Here is a 21,150-nt window from a genome sequence, read left to right on the forward strand (position 1 = left end):
TGCACAGTATTTGGCGTCTGAATCAAAAGTGATCAGAATTTGCTAGGACAAATCTTCCTTTACTACATAATCCAAATATTTTCCATGGTTGGGTTTAGCAAACTGCTGACTTTCAGAACAGTCTTACTGCTTAAATACATCTTGTAGTTGTGTGCTATCCAATCATTTAAATATTGGAGCCCTCATCAGTAGATGCCATTGTATTTAAGCACAGGTTAGACTTCTTTTTTCCAAGCTATTATTCTATGAACAAGACAACTGTATTGAGCAAACATTCTAGAAAAGTGTCTACAAACACATACCAGAGTCAGTAACAACACTGTATCACTTAGGAAAATGTCTAGAGAGCATAAGAAGCAATCCTACTTTGGTTCTACCTATACAATTTTCTCAGCCTGCTTTTTCCCTCTGTTTCATTATGTTCTGTAAGAGTTGCAATATTTGCCTTAATTTAGAGAAAGTGTCCACACAGACCTGAAAGGAGTTGCTATGCACAAAGGCCTCTTTGGTTCAGCAGAACAGCAGGTGCTCCTGCCCTTTGCAGTGAGGATATACTTAAAACCAAGGCCAGAGAGCAATTCCAATACGATTTTAAATTAATGTAAAACAAGGGGAGACTGAAATGGATTCATGATGAAGATAGAAAGGAATCAATTTAAATATCACATTTTTCATGTTTGTGAAAAAATTTTGATGCTTTTCTACTCCTTCTACATTCTTGTCCTTGCTTCCTCCATCAGAGTCACGAATGTAAGGCAAAACATTTTACTCTGTCCTGTTTCATGAAACAAGAAAGTTCTGATTCTTTAAAAAAAAAAAAAAACACCACATCTCCTTCAACCAATATAATTATTTACTTTTTTTAATTAATGTATAATTAATCTTTAGATTGTACTGTGACTAGAAATCACTGAAATCAAGAGTAGCATTCAAAGTGTTAACAAAAAGCATTATGTGACTACATAGTGATTATATCTGCAGTTACTCTAGAGGAGATACAGTATAAAAGAGTTAATAGCCTTATGTTTGAAGCCATAAAACAATATCGATGTATGCAAAGCTGTTCTTATTATCAAGTTGCTTCCCAACAGCATGGTCAGAGGCATTCTAGTGTGCACATAACAAGGCAACATATTGGCCAAACTGAATCTTTGACAGGGTCTGCTACTATTCTTTGGACTTGCATGTACCGTAAAACCAATCTATATGTGATTATTCAGTAAAGTGGGTGGTTTATTTTGCTGGTTCACTGTAGTATTATATGGATTAAATCTACCAGTAAAATACTTTTAAAAAAATAATTATTTCATCCTTCAACTTTCTCAGTGATTTTACAGGTTCTGTATTGCGCCTTGACGTAAATACTGACCTGTGCAATGTCCCTTATTCCATACCACGGAGCAACCCACATTTTAATAGCACAAACCAACCTCCTGAGATTTTTGCACATGGACTCCACAATCCAGGCCGGTAAGTAAGTTTCAATTAAACTCAATTATTCTGGAGCAGATATTGTTTTTAACCAGAAGTCTTTTATAAATTGGGTAACAAAATTTTAATAACAAAGGCACTCGTGAACTTTTTAAAACTTCCACTCCTCCACCTCCACACATATGTTACAGTTAGAAATAAATGTACATTGGCAAAGGGGAAGGAGAAGAGCATACACAACTATTACAAGTCAAGACTGAAATGACAGAAGCAAAGTACAGGATTTTGGGGTTTAGTGAATAATAAAATCATTACTTTTATGAAAGAAGAGAACTTAAAGAAGAGAGTTGGTAAAATACAGCTGAGATGGGAATCTTGACTGAAAAAAAAGGAACGTGGAAAACAAATGAGAACATCTGGTGATATCTAAACAATAACAAGGAGGAGAACAATGCTTTAACTAAACAACACATAATTCAGCAAATTAGGTGGGTGGTAGTACTGAAGTGAATTTAAAGTCATGGTTTGAAAAAATTCAGAAAGTCAAGTTGATCAGATAAGGAGTTTATTCTTGGACTTTTTAACAGTCCAAAATTCCTATAACATGTAAGTCAACTCATTTTAGCTTGATTAAAGCACTATTCATTTCAGGTGCTATTGAGCAAAGTACATTTTAGCACGAGGAAAAAATAGTTTTACTTCACATTATATAAAAAATGGTGCAGGGATGGGAAAAGTGTATTATTTCTTGTATACAAATATGACGCACTTCTCATATTTTGACTAGGTATGACGTGCTCAAATGAGTAGGCACCACAGAGAAACACTAATCCTTCAAAATATGATGCATCATACTACTTATAGTGAATTATACACTATGAACTCATCTATCTCATGGATTTTCTTATATTTTTTGTTCTACAGATGTGCTGTGGACCGCCACCCAACAGACATAAACATCAATTTAACTATACTTTGCTCAGATTCAAATGGAAAGAACAGATCTTCAGCAAGAATCTTACAAATAATAAAGGGTAAAGACTATGGTAAGTTCTATCCAGGGTAAAGCTACTGGGAATAGTCGGTTTCTATGCCTATGGAAGAATAAATAAAAAGCAGAAGAAAATAGATAAGGGACTGTATAGTCATGATAGGTAATTTACAGCATAGACAGGATAGGTAACCTACAAAAAGATAGAACTTATGAAAAGTATGGTACGAGCAGATAAAAAATGCAAGACAAAACAAAATTTAAATGACTCAACTTTGTTTTTGTTGGTGTAGAATATCATGTAAGTCAGACTTAAGAAATATGCCGGTTGCTAGTCTGTCAAAGATCTCACTGTTGCTGCATATGATGGCTCATAAAGAAAAGATTTTGGAATATCAGGAAGTGATGAAAATGTATTCTTAGCCATTCACAGATACAGAATGGAAACCTCACGTAATGTGCCTCCTATAATGGAAAAAGTGAGATAAACAACAGACCACAACCAAACAGGGAAACAACTGAGTTCTGTTTAAATGTTACCAAACATAAAAAACTTAGAAAAATGCACTATGCTACTACTTCAAAATAAATGACTAGGTTAGATTAGATTGCAAAAAGATAAACGTAATCAATTAGGGACTTAATTTTAAAGTGTTTCATATTCTCTCTGAATCAGTATGATTGTCAGTCACAATTTTAGTTTAATGTTTAACTCTGATACTCCCTAAGATCACTTGCTAGTTCAGGCAAGCCAGGTGACAGTTACTCTGAGCTATCATCTACCTTGGTTGACCATTTAGCAGCTTGTAAATTCAGTGGTGGTAAAAGGTGATAAATGCCAAAGGGGTGTAAAGGCATCAGGAACTAGTCTGTCTCCTGGAACGTAGCATTTTTCTGGTTTTATTCATATCCCTAGTTCTCCCACCTGCGCTCTTCTTAAAAGCAAAGCAGCTGTGCTGGCTAGTACAATAGTATACAATAGTGCAATGCAATTGTTCTACTTCAGTTATTGCATGTATTTTCTGTATTCATTTTATAAAAGCCAAACCAAAGAATAATAGTTGGTAAACCACTGCTCCATTGGAATTTTGACTGCATCTTTACTGCAGAGTAAACTAAGCAATATTGTGTCTATCCATAACAGCTTGCCAATATGAATACTAGGCTGTGGGTCAATTGCTTCAATAAAAAGAGCTCATCATCCTTTTCTCCCACATAAAATTTCTGCTCTTATTCTTGTAGAATAATCTGGGAAATTCATTTATCAAAGACTTGCAGATAGCCCTCTGACTAAAAAAACAAAAAAGCTCCTATAAAACAAAAAGGTCTATTGGCTCTGTCTTTAAAGTTATGCAGTTAGCATGTCAAGCTGAGCAGTATTTAATTGCATGAATAGGAACATTTACACTGAAACTTCCTTGAAGACATTATTTGATATGACTAAACTATGCAATTTTGTAAAAAAAGAAAAAAATTAGAATGTGTAGGAACTGCAGCTACAACAGCAGCATGAATTAAATTACCACAGGAATCTATGGCCAGCAATACTAGTGTTTTATGGGACATAACACACATACCATGTTTAAAGCTGTGATTTTGAAAGAGTTTCTCAAACCATTGAAAGGCTTTGAAAACAAGTTCTGCTGAAAATCACTGGAATTTCTGTGTGTAGATACCGGAAGGACTTTACAGTGAAAGGGGTTTAATTGTATTCCTGAAGTTCAGAACATCCATTCTGCAGACTGTATTGACACGGAAAAGTTAATAGCAGTAATCACATCAACTTCAATGAAAGTCTGACCTAATCCTTACATGGTTTTATTCTCCCAGCCTGTGCACATGGAAGAAAGCAATTATAGCCTCTCCCATCTAAATCCCTAATCGATTGTTTCACAAACAGCCTTTGTTGTATTTTCTGATTGTTTTTAATGTTTCATTTCCAGAAACACATCTTGACTTTTGAGGAGTGTTTAAATGGAATTAACCTCTTTTCTTGAAGGAATAACATTTTCATAAATGTGAATCAAAATATGAAACTGCATATGATCTAATGCTACGGTAGTTCCTTTTTAGAAAGTGAGCCTTCACTTTTAGAATTCAAACCATTCAGCAGTGGATCCTTGGTTGGTGGATTTGTCTATCGAGGCTGCCAGTCTGAAAGACTCTATGGAAGTTATGTATTTGGAGACCGCAATGGGTAGGTTTCTTCTAACTCACTCTTAAACAAAAATGCGTATAAGGTATATTTAGTTGTTGAGCTTCCTGTATAAAGGAACACCAAAAGTCTTGTATATTGAGTCACTTTGCCGATTTAGCGGTGTGACAATGCAGATTCAGTTCTAGATTTGGAAATAAAATAGCACAGCATTCTAATGAATGGTGACATATGTAACATATACGATCCTTGGAAAAAAAGTACAGACAAAGACACATCACGGCGCTCTTAAGATTTAAGTCCTACAAACACTTACAAACATCATTTACATTACAGTGGGAATAAATGTTAATTGTGGAACTGTTTCCCAAACAGGTCTAACTGGTAAGACATTGAAAACCTTTGGGGTTTTATGGAAACATCACTGATGGAGCAAAATGAATGTTTTTCATGGGCATGGTTTTCTCATGCCAAAGAGCTCAGTGTTCACAAATGCCTATATAGTATAGCTTGAACCCAATTTTGCAATGTTGGAATGACAGGAATGGAAATGCTGTGCTTTTTAAGCATCTAAAAAATAACAGGCAGGAAATCATAAGGTGCTGAACTGCACAGATGTATCTGTGAAGCTACTTGCAGCAAGTGTTTACTTATTTTTCTGGACAGTGAAAACTCTCTATTCAAAATGTAATATAACAATTTGCTTTATGTGTTTTTGAATATAGAAATTTTTTAACACTGCAACAGAGTCCTGCAACCAAACAGTGGCAAGAGAAACCCCTCTGTCTTGGCAACACTGGTTCATGTAGAGGTTTCTTTTCAGGCCCTGTCTTGGGATTTGGTGAAGACGAATTAGGTAAATAGCAAAAAAATATGTTATTAAATCATAAGCCTTATCGGTAATGCCTGCTGAACTGTGCAAGATTATAGTAAATGTTTAAAAAGAAGAAACCTAAAGGCTATCTTTGCCAAAGCTGTCTACACTGATCTCAGCTACACCTTAGCAGCCTTGTAAGAAGAACCGAGAAGAGAATGGGTTGTTGGAAGGGGCAAAGTTCCTTACTGTCTCTCACATTCTGCGAACTGTGTCACTCATTATGACATAATGTGTCATATACTTGCTTTCATTCCCAATTTTACAGACTTAAGGGCCAAAGAAATTGCATGAGCAGACCAATACCCCTCTTCTCCCTTCCTCTCCCATTTTATTTTTTTAACTAATTCTATACAATACGAAACAAAAAATGTTCATTATAAAGTATCTTTCACATTTAGCATCAATTTGGGGAAAGTGCTCATCTAAATTTTCAAATAACAACGATTCCATTGTATATTTCAGTGATGAGTGTTTCTCCTGGAGTTTTTTTAATCTCATCTTGCAAATACAGCTAGATCACAAAAATCACGTATTTGACATCTTAGGAAAGGAGAACTAATTTATTGCATTGGTTTCTTTAACAGGTGAGATTTATATATTATCAAGCAGTAAAAGCATGACACAGCCTCACAGTGGAAAACTCTACAAGATCATTGACCCAAAAAGGTGAGCATTGTGTTTCTTACTAAGATCAGTCTTTCACTCAACAGGTTAAAAAATAAAAGGTAAATATAGTTCTTTCCATGTAGCTGAATTATGCAATACTGACATTCAATAAGAAGGGAAATTCTCAATGCAGGGGGCTTCCCAAAAGAAAATATACCATCAGCAGCATGCAGAATATAGTCACTGAAAGTAATCACTATCTCATAGAAAGTGAATGTCAGAAGAACAGAGGTGTAACCAACACTAACTTCTGGAAATTTGTACTCTGACATTATGTTAAATGCTGCCCACTTTCCCACCTAGATTCACATTCTTTGCATGTTTTCATAGAAGTGTAGACATATTTAATGTGGAACCATATGGACCAGTACAGGTAAAAGATGCTCCTGGTTGTTCTGAAGCCAAACGACTTGTAGGTACCACAGAGGTTACACAACATCAATGGAAGGCAGATGCTGGAATTCTCCCCAGCGCTACTGCTTCCTTACCTGCCACTGCGGTGGGACAGTGCACAGTGGATCTGGCTCAAAAGGTCAGTATTGGCTGACAATACCTACTCTGTATACTGAAAAGCTACTACAGAGAAAAAAAAAAAAAAAAATGGACAGTACTAGCTAGCATACAAGCCATCCCTGATCAGTTCCAGTCTCCTTAATTTCAGTTTTGCCATAAGTTAGCTCGAAGGGACAAATTCATCTTTCCCAAACATCTCCTCTGTTGTATAGGAGATACCACCAACGGAGAATAATACAGCAGACTGAATCCTCAGGGGGTGTGAATTGTCACTGCTTACTAGTTTTCAACATCCTTCCATACCCCTTCATTTACCCGTCTCTCCCCGGGGAGGTTTGGAGCATTCTGTCCTTGGACTCTGTGCCAAAAATACACTAAATTCTTTAAGAGTTCTTAAAGCACTGTGTCCAAAAGGCTTACAAATCCCACTCAAATGATTTATAAGACATGGAATTAATATGATTGGTTTAATAATTTAGACTAATTTACCGTTTGTAAAATGAGGATAAATGAAAATTATCAAACCAGAGTTTCTTTAGATGCGATCTTTGCAAAGCACCTAGAGGTATGAAAATATTAGGGAATCTGGAAAGACTACAAAAAGTCAGTTGCCAATGTGACCCAGGGGCCCCAGCAGCAATAAGAGCAGATGACTAGCAGGTACTCACTTTAGCTGGAGAAATACCGTTGTCTTCATGACGGATCTTGCTGCTCTATCAGACCAAGTCTGTGGCACGTAAAGATACCACATCCATCCTGCAAAAGCATCAGAAATTAACACAAAATGAAACCGCTAACAGAAATTAAGTTTATTGTATTAATTACTTTGACCTCATCATACTCTGCAAAAGCAACTGCCTATTTGTTCAGCATCTACTTCAGCATGTTTCCCCATTAGTATCAGATACAGTTAGCCTTGCATTTTTTGTTTTGCTTTTGACTGTTTAAGAGAGGAATTTATTTTATTGTCAGAATTTAAATTCTAAAAATTGTTATTGAGACAACAAGTGAATTCAATAATAGATTCATGAAATTGGATGCACGCTGTACTATAAGTTACAGTAGAGTTTCAGTGTTTTATAATTATACTATCCTGAACCTATAGTAAATAATTTGAAAGCAGATGTTACTGCAGGTTAGTGCAGTCTGTCAGTCAAGGTTATTATGTATGTTTTATTTATGCTTTCTGGTATTAAAAACATTTTTTTTAGAACAAAACTTGCCATTCTTACTGGGATTGTTTAGTCTGTTGGGGTATGGTTTTAAGTGAATTTTACACCCTAAATCCACTATTAGTATCTAATTACATGGGGCTGCCTTGTTTGACCTCGGCTTTTTGTTCTTGTTACCTCTTCCAGTAGGGTGGTCTTGAGCTGACATACCTGAAAGGCCAGACCTCCCATTGCTGCACTCACGGTTGGCTGTTTTCATGTATGGAAAAGGGTCAAGACTGTGTTTGGTTACTGGTGAAAGTAACCAGAAAACTATAAAATACTTTTGTAAATTGGCACACAGTTGAAATTAAACAGACTGTGGCAAAGGGATATGGTTTTTGGTAACACTTTTTAGAAACACGGGATAACTTTCATTCAGGCAAAGTTTTGAGTTTTGTTGTTTTTCAATTTCACACCATTGCAGGCTTTTAAGTGAAAGATAATGAGTTATTTCCACAAAAGAGCATTGCAGCTCTGTTTACCATTTTATGCTAATTCCACACGACACATGTAAACAATTTAAAAATTCCATGGCTTTGACAAATATTATTCACATGCTACTATTTTTTTGCATGCTAATATTTTGTTGCTCCTTTTAAAGTCTTCCTCATGGTATGCACCATACAAATACATCACATATAGTTGTAAACCCTAGCACACTAAGCTTTCTAGAACACAAAATAAAGATGCTACAGGTGGGCTAGGAGCATAAAGTCATCAAAGTACTGGTTTGTCACATTTTAGAAATTCGTTGCTTACTAAAAAACCTTGTGAGAGGTGGTCCCTGGCAGACTCATCAATTTGCAGAGAGCCTTCCATGCATTATCATTCCCTGTGGTAGCCCCTTGCTGGAAATTAGTAACTTGAAAAACCCAATCTTCTTCTGCTGGTGGTCATTCGTAAGCTGCTGCAAGATTATTAAATTATTATTTTATTCTAAATTATAAATGTTACATGAAGATGCAGGATTTTATTTCTTTTGATCTTTGTAGATCTCAAACATAACCATGACCCTCATTTGCTTGTCTCAAATATAGCTTAAGAAAGAAACCTGCTACTTGGATATGCTAGCAGTAGAAAAAAAATTCAAAAGAAATGGATAGGTTAAAAAATTAGAAGATCAGAGGATGAGGGTAACCCAGAGAACCCTTTGCATTAGTCTTCAATACTAAAAGCAATGGGAAAGTCTTATCCTAAAACAATCCTTCACATATAATAAAAATGAGGTGTTAAACTGAGGCGATAGATGACAAATTGATAATATGATCATCACAGAGGTTCTGAATCCTGCCATCACAAAGGCAGTTTGAAACATGGAATTCAAGGTACCACAGGAAACCTCTGTCCAGTTCCTCCAAATACTTCATGTCAACAACTAAATAGCCTCCCATCAAAAGCACAGCATTAAATAATCCTTCTCTTTGTAACAAGGTTGTTATAATGATGCATTAGTACTTGGGAGCTCTTAGAGAATGAAGTGATAAATCAGAAACAGAAAAGTTAAAAATGGTTGTAAAAACCAAGTATGTGAGGTGCTGCCAAATACACATATACTACCTATTACCCAAATTGAGTAGAGTGAGAAGTATAGGTAATAGCATATTTAGCTTTGAGATTGGAGGAGATGTGGGAAACCCTAAGAATTACAAACACATAAACCCAGCATTAGGTAAATTAGTTAAACTAGCAGACAAAACAAGAATGTCTTAAGTTACAATAGAGTCTCTGAAAGATATATCCATTTTTTGATGATTATCAAAAAAATTTTATCACAAGTGAACTACTTTCCAGGGTTAGGAACTAATGAGAAAATATAGGGAGAAAGACTTACACACTTCTCAACTAAAAGGTAGGGTTAGTCAGATGTCCTGAAGATTAGTGCAAATACCAGCATTTTATAAACTGTCTTTGTGACCAAAATAGAAAAACTTTCTATTTCCTATTTTTCTACTTTCTGTTTTATAATTTTTCTGTCTTGCTTTCTGTTTCTACAAATACATACTCATATCAGTCACAAAAACATTGATGAATGCATGGGAAAAATAACCAGCTAAACAGTGATATAGAAAATGTGTATAGGTCCAAATATTCTGATTAGTCAATGACAGAGAAAATATGAGACAAACCTATTAGAAAAGAAAAAGTAGTCATTTTCTAGCATGATGAATGGAGAAAATCAGCTGTGGACAGTATTAAAACTACATATTTAAATAAGAAAGATAGGTTCATATCAGCTGTAATTTAAACATTATTACCAGCTGTTCTTTGAAAACCGTAGACAGGGACAGACCAAGAAATAAGAAAATAAACTTTGGAAGGTGACAGAACAGCCATAATGTGGCTTTGTAAGTCTTCTCTCAGGATACTTATATTATGATTGGTTTTATCTCTTAGCAAATTATAGATAAAATGAAAGGGACTCAGGGAAGAGTACTCAAACTGACGGACAATGCAAAAGATTTCCATTTAAAAGATGTGGTCAAACCCAGAAAAGTTGATAGGGCAGTCACACAGTGCTGTATCCCCTGCCAAGTTTTGTTTGCCACTGTCAACACAGTGACTCCAAAGGTATGAATAATTCTTTTGACCAGGATGGCTCACTGCAGCCAGCAGGTGATTTTTACAAAAGAGTGCAGAGCTTAGGTAAGTGTCCTTGCACACATAAGAAGATTTCCTCTTCCTCTCCTTATAACACCTTATAGGTCTCGATTTCAATATGTTTCGTATCAACAGCCAGAATAGCTGCTTTCCATTGGATTGAAACTTGAACTTGATGCAAACCATCCACTCCTTTCTCATGCCCCTCCAGTGTATGTAATTCCACTTATCATCCTTTCCATCATCACCTTCTGGGATTTCCGCTATCGAAGAGTATTTCCGAACAGACTGATTTCATACACTAAGGGATGATATCTAGGTCATACCTCATTTTGACATTGTTCCAGCTCTTTACAAAAAAATTGGTGATTTTATTTTTTAGTATGAGTCAAGAGTGTTTGATGGTATAATAGAAGAATAGCATTTATGATAGCGTAGCCCTCTTGAAGACTTTAATTACTATGGAAATGGTAACTCAGAAACATACAGTATTAGACTAATCTGCATCAAGATACTCAGTTCTGATGGGTTATAGATATACTCTGAAGCTACTACTGGAAATTCTCTGTAGAATGAGCCAATTTTGTTGGTGAATGCTCTCACCAACCCAGGTGGGCCATATGATTTCTTTCTGTTCAGAAAGTTACTATCCCTTAAGTCATTTGAGGGAATGGAAAGCCAGAATTAATGTCTAATTATGTTTAGTTTAGCCGGAGCATGCAAAATTCTTATCTCATTTACCTACCCACATGCAGTTACTATTCCCATAAGAGACACTAAAGAGAAATTAGAGCTTTTTGTGAATACCAGTCTAGAGAGTTTCACTTTACAGAAGTACTTCACAAAAACTCCTTTGTAACCACGATGGAAAAACCTAAGGATTTTTTTCAATCACATCACAGCTCACTGACTGTAAAAGTTTTAGTTTTGGTTTGGGATTTTTTTTCCCCTTTTTTTTTCAGTCTTTCTAGCATTGGCTATTAAGGAGTTCTCACTTTCTATTGCTTTATAAGGAAAAAACAGCTCAGTTTATCTTTTGCTTATTTTCTGGAGCCTGCAGGAAGCCTCTGCCATCCTAAAGAAAGTCATACATAATAGAGCAGCTTTAGCCCAGTAAGCCAGTCTTTCCCAATTCATCAGTCAAAGTGTTATGCAAGTGGCCCCCTAAATTGATAAATTCCCACAGTGCCTGTTGACCCAGCTGCCAAGTGCTCATGCAGCAGGTGTTGTTTTCATGACCACCCTGACAGTAATACAAACTGTTTAGCAGTTGCATTGACCTCGTAGCTATTAACATTGATACAGGCTTCACTAGGGACTAGTTTTCAAACATGACAGAATTTCTTAAGACTAGAGGTCATGAACAAGTATACCATATAAGAATAAATTTGATATGCTGCTGAGTTTAAATCTTAAAAGCCGTGAGTTTTTTCCACATTATTCCCATGTAGTAAATCTGGAGACAAGTAACGAGCTTTTGGCATCTCTCCCAGGACTAAAGGTATACTTTTTAATTTTAGAAGCTGTACCTGAAGAGATGCTATATTTATTCTATGACAAGTAGTAAATTTAGTCTGTGACAAGCAGTGAAACAAAATTATTTTTTCTTGACATTTTCCCTTATAAAGGAAAAAACCCAAACAACTAATGCACAAATTTTGGTGATATACTTAAGCATCATTCTAAGACCTAATATCTTGTGTGCAGTTAATTGAAGCATAACATTCTTTCCGTGTATTTTGTACCACAATCTACAGCAGTGTCTCTCGTTCGAATTTGAACGTCCAGGAACTTTGTCTGGGTTTTTTCTCACTTTAGTGGGAAAGTAAAGATTTTTGATATTGTGTCAAAGGCACGATGGAGGAATTGTTTTCTGTTCAGTACCATTGTATTACTGCTGAATTTGACCCTCCATTTGCATTGATTTATGTATATCTGAGTTACAGGGTAGTGCATATAGTAACTAAATCACTCTGTGCATTTAGTGGAACTGTGAAGAGATGCGCTAAAGAAAGCATGAAATCCTAAGCAGTTCCAGGATGAGTTTTAATCTATTAAAGCATGTTAGACTTTTATATGCCACGAAACTGACAGTAGAGGCTACTTTCTTATACTAGCTACAGTAATGCAGTAAAAATTATTTTACACATTGTACAGTCAAGAATTCCCAGTGTGCTGCACACGTCAGAGAAGGCACCCAGCGAGGGCCCCAGCCCCCAGTACAAGTTTTCCTCCATGTTCCATACATTTAGAGTTGTTATACAGTTTCATGAAAGCATGTTTTAACAAGCAAGATATACTGTACTGTACTGTATATATGAACAGCTCTTTAAGATAACTAGAATTGTACAGACCATATAAATAGTCATTATCAGCTACATTTTTGGCTGACTTTCTGCGGACCAGATAGTGCTTACTGTAAGAGTAATCAAGCTGTACCCTTTAGAGCTTTATAGATTGAGGGAGACAAGGAAAAGAATTCTCTCCAGCCCACAGTATGGCTCCATCTACTCCCCTCCATCTTCCACGTCAAGAGACGCAGCGAAGCACTAGTTATATAAACAAAATCATAGACTTGTCTAAGTGCTGGAAAGATCAAGTCCCAACAGTCAGTTTCAAGACTTATGTTATCTCTGTCATATTCAGTTCAACTTATGCTGAGCCTGAAAATTTCCACCTCTTTAAAGCCTTAAGAATGCAAAATGTAAGTATTGTGGGGCGGAGACTTTCTCTTGATACGTTTTGGTACCATAATGGCATTCCAATCCTGAGAAAGAAGTATGGCTTTTCCCATAGTACAGCTAAGGAAAACCAGTAATTCTTCTCACACACAAGAAGGATTCTGCTGCAGCTGCATTTGTATTCCTCTTCTCCTAAGGCACTCTGCCAACCAGAATATTTTCCATCTTTGTTTCTACTCCACCCCACCATTAATAAATATTATCCAAGGCTGATGAGTGCAAGTTATTGATTGATGGTAGAATAAAAGGCAAGGTTATATTCACAAGTACCAAGAGCACTAGAAAACTTTAAATCATAAAAGTGACCAGCCATGCTTGGCTGGACGCAAAAAAGTATGATTTCTGCCTCCCTAATTAAATACAAATTAAAAAAGAACCACATATTCTAGCACTATCATAGATAAATACTTTACACCTATTCATAAAATAAGTCATTATTGTCACAAATAAAATATCTCTGTGACTTATGAGGTCATTCTCTGCTAAAGATATGCCACTGGACCTCTTTTCCAAGAGATGCTCCAGGAGCCTGAGGTTATGCTTCCTGCTAAACACAGTACTTGTGTTTGAGCAAGAAAAAGACTCCCATTTAAAGTAACTTGAAAGAAATGGGCTTTAACAGAGACAGATGAAGAAAGAATGTTGTCTCCTATGCAGCTGGCTATAAAGAAATCAACTCCAATTTAGACTTTTTCTTTTTTTCCAGAGGTAGAAATTAGAAGACAGATCTTTTTACTTTAAATCTGAACAAGTCTCCACTGAAAACCCTATAATTTTGTAGAACTGTTTCCAAAACAGCATTGCCTGTGAATCTCACATATAATTTTTAAGTGTAGGAACTTTCTTAACCAGATCATATGAAATGCACTCATTCCTACAGAACTGGAATTCCTTACAGGTCAAAAACAATAATGCATTATATTTAAAAGACAGCCGTGGAAATATGTAAACACAAAACCTGAAAGGGTTTCAAATATGCTGCACGAAAGGTGTCAAAACAAGTTTCAAAGCCCTTAAATAATACAGGACCTTAAGTTTGGTTCTCAGAAATGCTTTTGAAATCAGAACTTGGTGCTACACTAAAGATGCATCTACACATTCTTTCTGTCCTTAACATCTTTGGGGAACCAGTTCTTCTGTATGGATGTTTAAATAATCATGGTAGCAATTAAGACTAAGCAGAGAAAGTGCTACGGTGAAACAAACCAGTGAGCCTGTACTCTATTACTCTGTTTCAAAGAAAAATGCAAGAAACTCTGTAATGTACCATTAACAAGCCGTATGCCAAAACAAGGGGGAAATGTAAGCCCAGTCAGCCAGTGAGGGACTTCTATGACATTAGGTATGAGTGCTTATTTTTCTTAAAAATTATTTTTACCCTATCTAATATTACTCTGAATGGCTTCATTGTGCATAGAAATAACTTTCTAAAATCCTACTAGAACATGGGCTTCAATGATATCTTAGAAGCCATGAGTTCAACTAGTTAATTTTATTTTCTTTATTTTTCCCTTGATATTTCTTCTGATCTTGAAATTGGAGATAAACAAGAATGCCCAATCTTCCTCCTCTTTTTTTCTGTCACTATTTTCTGCACCTCCATCACACCCCTTCTTTCTCAGACTCCAAAGACCATCCTTTTCTCCACACAGAAGGATCAATCTAGGATTTTAATATTTGACAGGGTAATCAATACACAAGTTGCTATTCCAGCTATTTGTATATAACTGGGGGTTTAACACTGATGTCAGTATAATGAATAATGTTATTTTCTATTCTATCTCACAGGAATTTGTTTTGGTTTGTTTGGATTCTAGCTGGACACTTAGCCAAGGTTTCTCTGAGCTCTCCACAAAACTATTAGGATCTTTGTCCTGCAGATTTCAAGCTAAGGAATGTATGGCAGTAGTTCAATTTCCTTGAGAATGAATCATTCTGTATTTGTTACTAATTAACTTAATTTGCCACGATGCTCCCATTCAATTACTTGTTTAGATCTCTTGGGAGATCCTGACATTCTTTTCTAAACCCATTCCTGTGCAATCAAACCCACAGCAGAGACAAAACATGGTACCTCTACTGGGAACCTGTAGCCTTGTGATGATCCTATCAGTCTCTAGCTGGTGAACTCACAGAATCACAGAATTGTCTAGGTTGGAAAAGACCTTGAAGATCATCCAGTCCAACCATCAGACAGCAAATAAAATAAGTGGTCAGTATGATGACATACAGTTAAATTAAAAAAAAAACAAAACAAAACAAAACAATAAAGATCTGAAAAAGCATTGGAAGTCGTATCAACAGTTAGGGACCTTTTAAGTGAAAACACCTAAGCGTTTTACACACTTAACACTATAGAAGGAACACTGCCGTTCCTTCTTTGTTAAGATAATGCTGTGCTTTTGTAAATAAAAAAAGGCTACTGGACATCCAAAATATTTTGTAGAGACTGACAGAAAAAAATTGCACTGTGTAAGACTTGACACCAAGAAGCACAACAAAAAAACGGTATCAGAAATATTTTAAGTCAGCTGAACTAGAATATCCTTTATGCATACATTTCACAGAAACCCACAGAATGGCTGAGGCAGGAAGGGACCTCTGGAGATCATCTAGTACAACTCAAGCAGGGCCACCTACAGCCTGTTGCCCAGGACCATGTCCAGACAACTTCTGAATATCTCCAAGGATAGAGACTTCACAACCTCTCTGGGCAACCTGTGCCAGTTCTTGGTCACCCTCATAGTGAAAAAGGCTCTCCTGATGTTCAGATGCTTAAATAAGCATACAGAATGCATAATCCAAATATAATTTCATGAAAATATGCAAATAAGAATCTGCAATGTCAAACCAAATTCATAGACAGAGATAATACTTGCACAAAATTATTATGCAGGTCATAACGTGTGACATAAAACTAGCTGTTCAGATTACTCAGCATACAATCGGAAATACAAATCAGCTAGAAAAGCAAGACGACACCATCAGATTCTGGTCTGAACTATATGACTATTTGCACTCTCTGAAAAAAAGCCATACAATCAGTAGAATTTAGCACGTCTAATAATTATGTTATCTAGAGATATATGCTGCCTGTGGTATATACACTCTTCAGCAAGCTGGTTTTGCCAGGTTCAGGCTTCAAGAATTCTCAAGTACTATTGTTTAATCTTGTAGAAGATGTCTGAAGGCAGTTATGTGAAAGAATAGCAAATCACATTGTATTTTTCTGTAATGTAACACATCATCTCTATGTTTATTGGTATTTTTGAGAAAAAAAGCAATCCCCTTAGAACACAGATTTCTCTCATTAATAATACCATAAAAGAGAATCAGGCCTTTAATAAAAAACAAAGTTTTTCTCCTTGACCCCGACTTTTAAGTATCTGCTTGCTTTGTATATTTTTATTCAGGCCTTTAGTCCCTGAAGAATGCAAAAGAACAGCTCAGTCTGCACAGATACTGACATCTGAATGCTCAAGGCATTGTCGGAACGGGCACTGCACTCCCACAGGAAAATGCTGCTGTAATCAAGGCTGGGAAGGAGAGTTCTGCAGAACTGGTTTGTATACAGTCATAGCAACAAGTGAAAAAGCAGTGACATGTCATAATTTGCTTTTAATTATCTGCTGAGAGAAATTTTCAATATATGTTATTGACCATCAGTTCTAAGACAACATTAAAGAAATACTGATCTCATGAATTGTAGGAGAACAATAAGTCTTTAGAAGAGTGCAACAGTTAAAATATCTAATGCAATATGAACCATTACAGAATGCAATTAATAGCATAAATATGACAGACAACAGTATTCTTATATTTTCACCAAACTTGTAAAATGAAAGGAAAGGCAATTAATACATGTTCAGTGTTTGAACATTCAGCTTCCACCTGCAGCGTTATCATTGTCAGTGCCAAATCAAAGTATCTTGTCAGGAAAGATGATAAATCAGACCTGCAGGTCACTATTGCTTATTTTGCACTTCGCTAATTTAATGCAAATACTTTAGTTTTGGTACATTCTTACTTTTGATCCCACAAAAGAAAATGGCTCCAGTTTGTTAAAGAGAATTCTATGTACAACGTATTACAAAGCAGCTAATAATCAGAACATTATTGTAACCCATTTTTTATTAAGTCCTATCTTGTGGCAGTAGCGTATCTTTTAAAAGTCACCTGAAAAAGTGACTGTGATCAAACTAGATGTTGCGTATGCCACCAAAGGAGTGAGATGAGTGAACCTGGAGTGCCACAGCTGTGCTGTCACTGTCTCACAGAGGCTCTGGTTATGTCTGAGCTGTACAGCTCTGGCCTATGCAGATCTTCCAGAGCAAGCCAGGGTACCAGGGTACCAGGAGGTGCTAATAGTGCATCAGCACCGTCTTCTGACTGAGCTTATTTGCTCAGCGAGTTTGACCAGATGCCTATACAAAGAGATAAGGTTAATGTAATGGCAGTACAACTCAGAAGAGGAAAAGAATCACAGTGTAAGACAAAGCAAGGATCACACGATGGACCTGAGATAATCCAGGTTGGAAGGGCACTCAGGAAGGCTACGAGGTCCTTATAGCCTGGAGGGGTTTTTAGTGATGAGCAGGAGTCACTTCGTTTGGAATGAAATGAAATGAATGAAATCACTAATGATGTCTGGCAAGATCCATGAGCTGACCATCATAGAGCTCTGCAACAAAAGCAGGTTGGAGAAATGGATGAGGTAATCTGGCCAAATAGCCCAGCCTCAATTGTCCTCACTTGTCAGTCAGAGATTTCCTACATTTAGAGAATGAGGCTGGTTCTACAGCCCTTGTCCAAGTGGAATTTAAAGTAAAAAATGTCTCCAGTGTGAACATAAATAGGTCTTGAATAATCTCTTTTGTTTAAAAACTCACAGCTCTATGATAGATAATTTGATAGACGCAGTGTACAAGAAAGCTGCAGAAAATATGTAGACTAAGGATCTTTCGTTCCTGTATCCTGCACAGGACTTAACAGAGAGGTTCTAGGTTGGACCTCAAGATACTATTATAATTTAAATAAGAAAAATTACCTTACAAGGCACTAGTTCCCTCTTACTGTAATTAAGAAACTCATGAATAATCAAAAAAACTGGTTTTATCTAGTGTATTATAAATCTCTGTAAAGCAATATTATAGCTTTATTGTAATAGATAACATTAAACAGCAAAATGTCTGCAAAAAGAAAGATATATTACTTTTATCACAGTGCTGTGACTCTGCCCCAGAAGAAAATACTTCCACAACTAAAGTTATTGATTGTTAGTTTTGCTAACACTGGCTGCAATTTAAAATAGCATTTATATTTTAAAAACTTAAGGAAGCTGATTAGCCTAGAACTCCATAGGTAAAGCATCAGGCACCTGCTAAAGAGAGAGGGGAAAACTTCGACACTTAACTGATAACAGCTGTCAAAAAAATACTCCGGTTCTTTTTTTTCTAAAGGGAATTCAATTTTGTCCCAAGCATAAGTGATTCAAGAGCCAAAGGAGTGCATCTCTGTGGGCAATTGTAGCCTGCTCTGCTAAGGAAAGCATGTAGTGCAGAACTCTGCATGTACAAAGGAGTTTCCCTGAAGTTCAGTACTTGATAGCTTGGAGATGGCCAGGTGCTAAAATGTCTCACCAACTTCAAGAATTTTTTGGGTTGCCAGCATAAGAAATGGGATGAGGTAGACCACCGCTGTTTAAAGATCTAGGTGTGCTGTATGTCTTGTTTTCAAACGATAAGACATTTGGAGCCTAAAGTCTTTTGAGATGGGTCTTCTGTGCACTCCAAAATCAAGCATGAATAAGGGAATTGGACATTTTCAAAAATCTGCTATTTGAGTTTCACAGCCTATCGTGGGTGACGTCCTCTCAGACGCACAAAATTTCTTCATCCCCCTAATATTTTAAAACTTTAAAAAATACGGCTTCAAAACTTCCAATATTTCACCCTTTCTATTTGTTTTTAATTATGTGCTTTATCATTGTAAGTTTAGAAAAGCTCTTAATGAATGTGTACTTTATCTTTTCGGTTTGTGATGTTCTAAACAAATTAGCAAATCGCTGTTTTTTCACCCACAGCAAAATGTGACCCAGCCTGTCGACATGGAGGTGTCTGTGTAAGGCCTAATAAATGCTTATGTAAAAAAGGCTATCTTGGGCCCCAGTGTGAACAAGTGGATAGAAACATCCGAAGAGTGACAAGGGCAGGTATTCTTGATCAGATCCTAGACATGACATCCTATTTGCTGGATCTAACCAGCTATATTGTATAGTTTCTGGGACTATTTGGAAACTACACTTTCAACGGGCATTTGTTTTGAATCCTGTCATTTTTAAAAGACTGTTATCCTGCAACAAATACCGGTGATTTGATTTACTTTATTAATTTAAGTATAATATCCACAAATGTGCAGATAGATTCTTTGTATGTGTGTAAATATTTCTGTACGTCTCCACAGACGTACCCAATACGTGCACACATACACATGCACGCACTATCACAACTACGGTTTTACAGCTAGTGGAATTTTTTTTTTATATTTATTTCTTCATGAGAAATAGTTTACAAAGTAATTCCACTGTAAACCAGATTTTCATCAAAGGACTTTCGTGATGTCTTAATGGATTCTTTGACATCCCAGAAATGTGTCTGTACCTATCTGATTATAGCAATAAGAGAGCAGTTTTCAAACATCGCTGTATAAACTGCTGGATTTAATAAAATCCAGTTGTAACAGTTTCTAAGGTGAACTGAACTACATCATGAGAAAATATTTCAAAACTCCTTAATGCATTCCTATCTAGGCAATTCATTGTAAGACTGTAACCTTCACCTTCATCAATGTAACTCTATTACAGAATGTTACGCATTTCTTTATCTAGCATAGATGCAAAAATCTGGTTATCGCAGCTTAATATCAAGACTGTTTCAAGTGTGTAATAATTAAATTATATTCGCATATTTCAAAACCAGTCATCCTAGAAGGTCTGCTTTTTATCATATATTTTATTTAACGATGGGCACTGGGTTCATGTTACATATTTATATTATTTTATTTTATTTTTATAATATAGACATCACCTAGATGAGACAGCTTTACCATGTCCTGTAAAATACTAAAGTTACATTTTTCACCAACTTAATTGGAAAGACGGGGAAAGAGAGAGCAAACACACTCTTTAATGTGTTGTGGATCTAATCTAGAAATGTATCCTTGTGCCAACTTGTATTCATTTACGACGGATGAAAAAAACAACCACCAACCAATCATAATAAAATTCCAGCATATGTTAAAAGTGTTCAAAAAGTGATTTTCACTGTAACAGGACAGGCCAGATTATACACAAGTAGACTGCTGCCGGTTTCACACTGAACGGAACGTCCCTGGATGAGAGCTCGCATGAGCACATGTTGGCTGTGTAAGATGTCACTTGTACAAAACGTATAAAGATTCTTGCCAAATGCGGTTCTAAATGTAAATGTTTCTTGAAGAGCTAACATAAAATTGAATCTTTGTAAATGTATCAATAAATATGGTGTACATGCTATAGTCAGATTTTCTAAAGTATTAATAGTCTAATTAGATACATCTCCAGAACTGGTGCCCTCTTATCTCCAGCTCTAGGGCATTACAGGCAGTTTCTTTGCTCACTACTTACTATCAGATTTCCTTTGCACTACCTGGCTTTTATAAAATCTTGCCTATGAAAAGAAAGCAGAGTAGCCACAGTGTGTACATCCTATGGTTCTTATAAGCAGCTGCTCATGCATCAATGATTTACAACACTTTAGGCAGTAAGATCTAAAAGACTTTAGCCATATTACACTCCAGTAGCAAAATTACCTCTCCAGGGCAGTGACATGCAACGAATTTTCCTTTATAGAAAGTTGTCAGTCTTCATTTAGTAAGCATTAAACCTGAAAGTGCAGCATGATTGATTCTTGCATTTCTCTGTCCTA

The 21,150-nt window shown here is 36.2% G+C and overlaps 1 protein-coding gene across 1 annotated transcript in view; it reads left to right on the forward strand.

Annotated features, from left to right (window-relative positions):
- Positions 1 to 20,162, forward strand: part of HHIP (hedgehog interacting protein) — a 73,682-nt gene extending 53,520 nt beyond the window's left edge. The window contains exons 7-13 of the mRNA XM_074821504.1: positions 1,327 to 1,470; positions 2,356 to 2,477; positions 4,496 to 4,619; positions 5,303 to 5,433; positions 6,039 to 6,120; positions 16,600 to 16,748; positions 19,269 to 20,162. Coding sequence (XP_074677605.1) covers positions 1,327 to 1,470; positions 2,356 to 2,477; positions 4,496 to 4,619; positions 5,303 to 5,433; positions 6,039 to 6,120; positions 16,600 to 16,748; positions 19,269 to 19,462 — 946 coding nt within the window. The 3' untranslated portion in view covers positions 19,463 to 20,162. The remainder of the gene's footprint in view (positions 1 to 1,326; positions 1,471 to 2,355; positions 2,478 to 4,495; positions 4,620 to 5,302; positions 5,434 to 6,038; positions 6,121 to 16,599; positions 16,749 to 19,268) is intronic.
- The last annotated feature ends 988 nt before the right edge of the window (positions 20,163 to 21,150 follow it).

Source organism: Strix aluco, chromosome 4 (assembly GCF_031877795.1).
Source record: "Strix aluco isolate bStrAlu1 chromosome 4, bStrAlu1.hap1, whole genome shotgun sequence".
Lineage (NCBI taxonomy): Eukaryota > Metazoa > Chordata > Aves > Strigiformes > Strigidae > Strix > Strix aluco.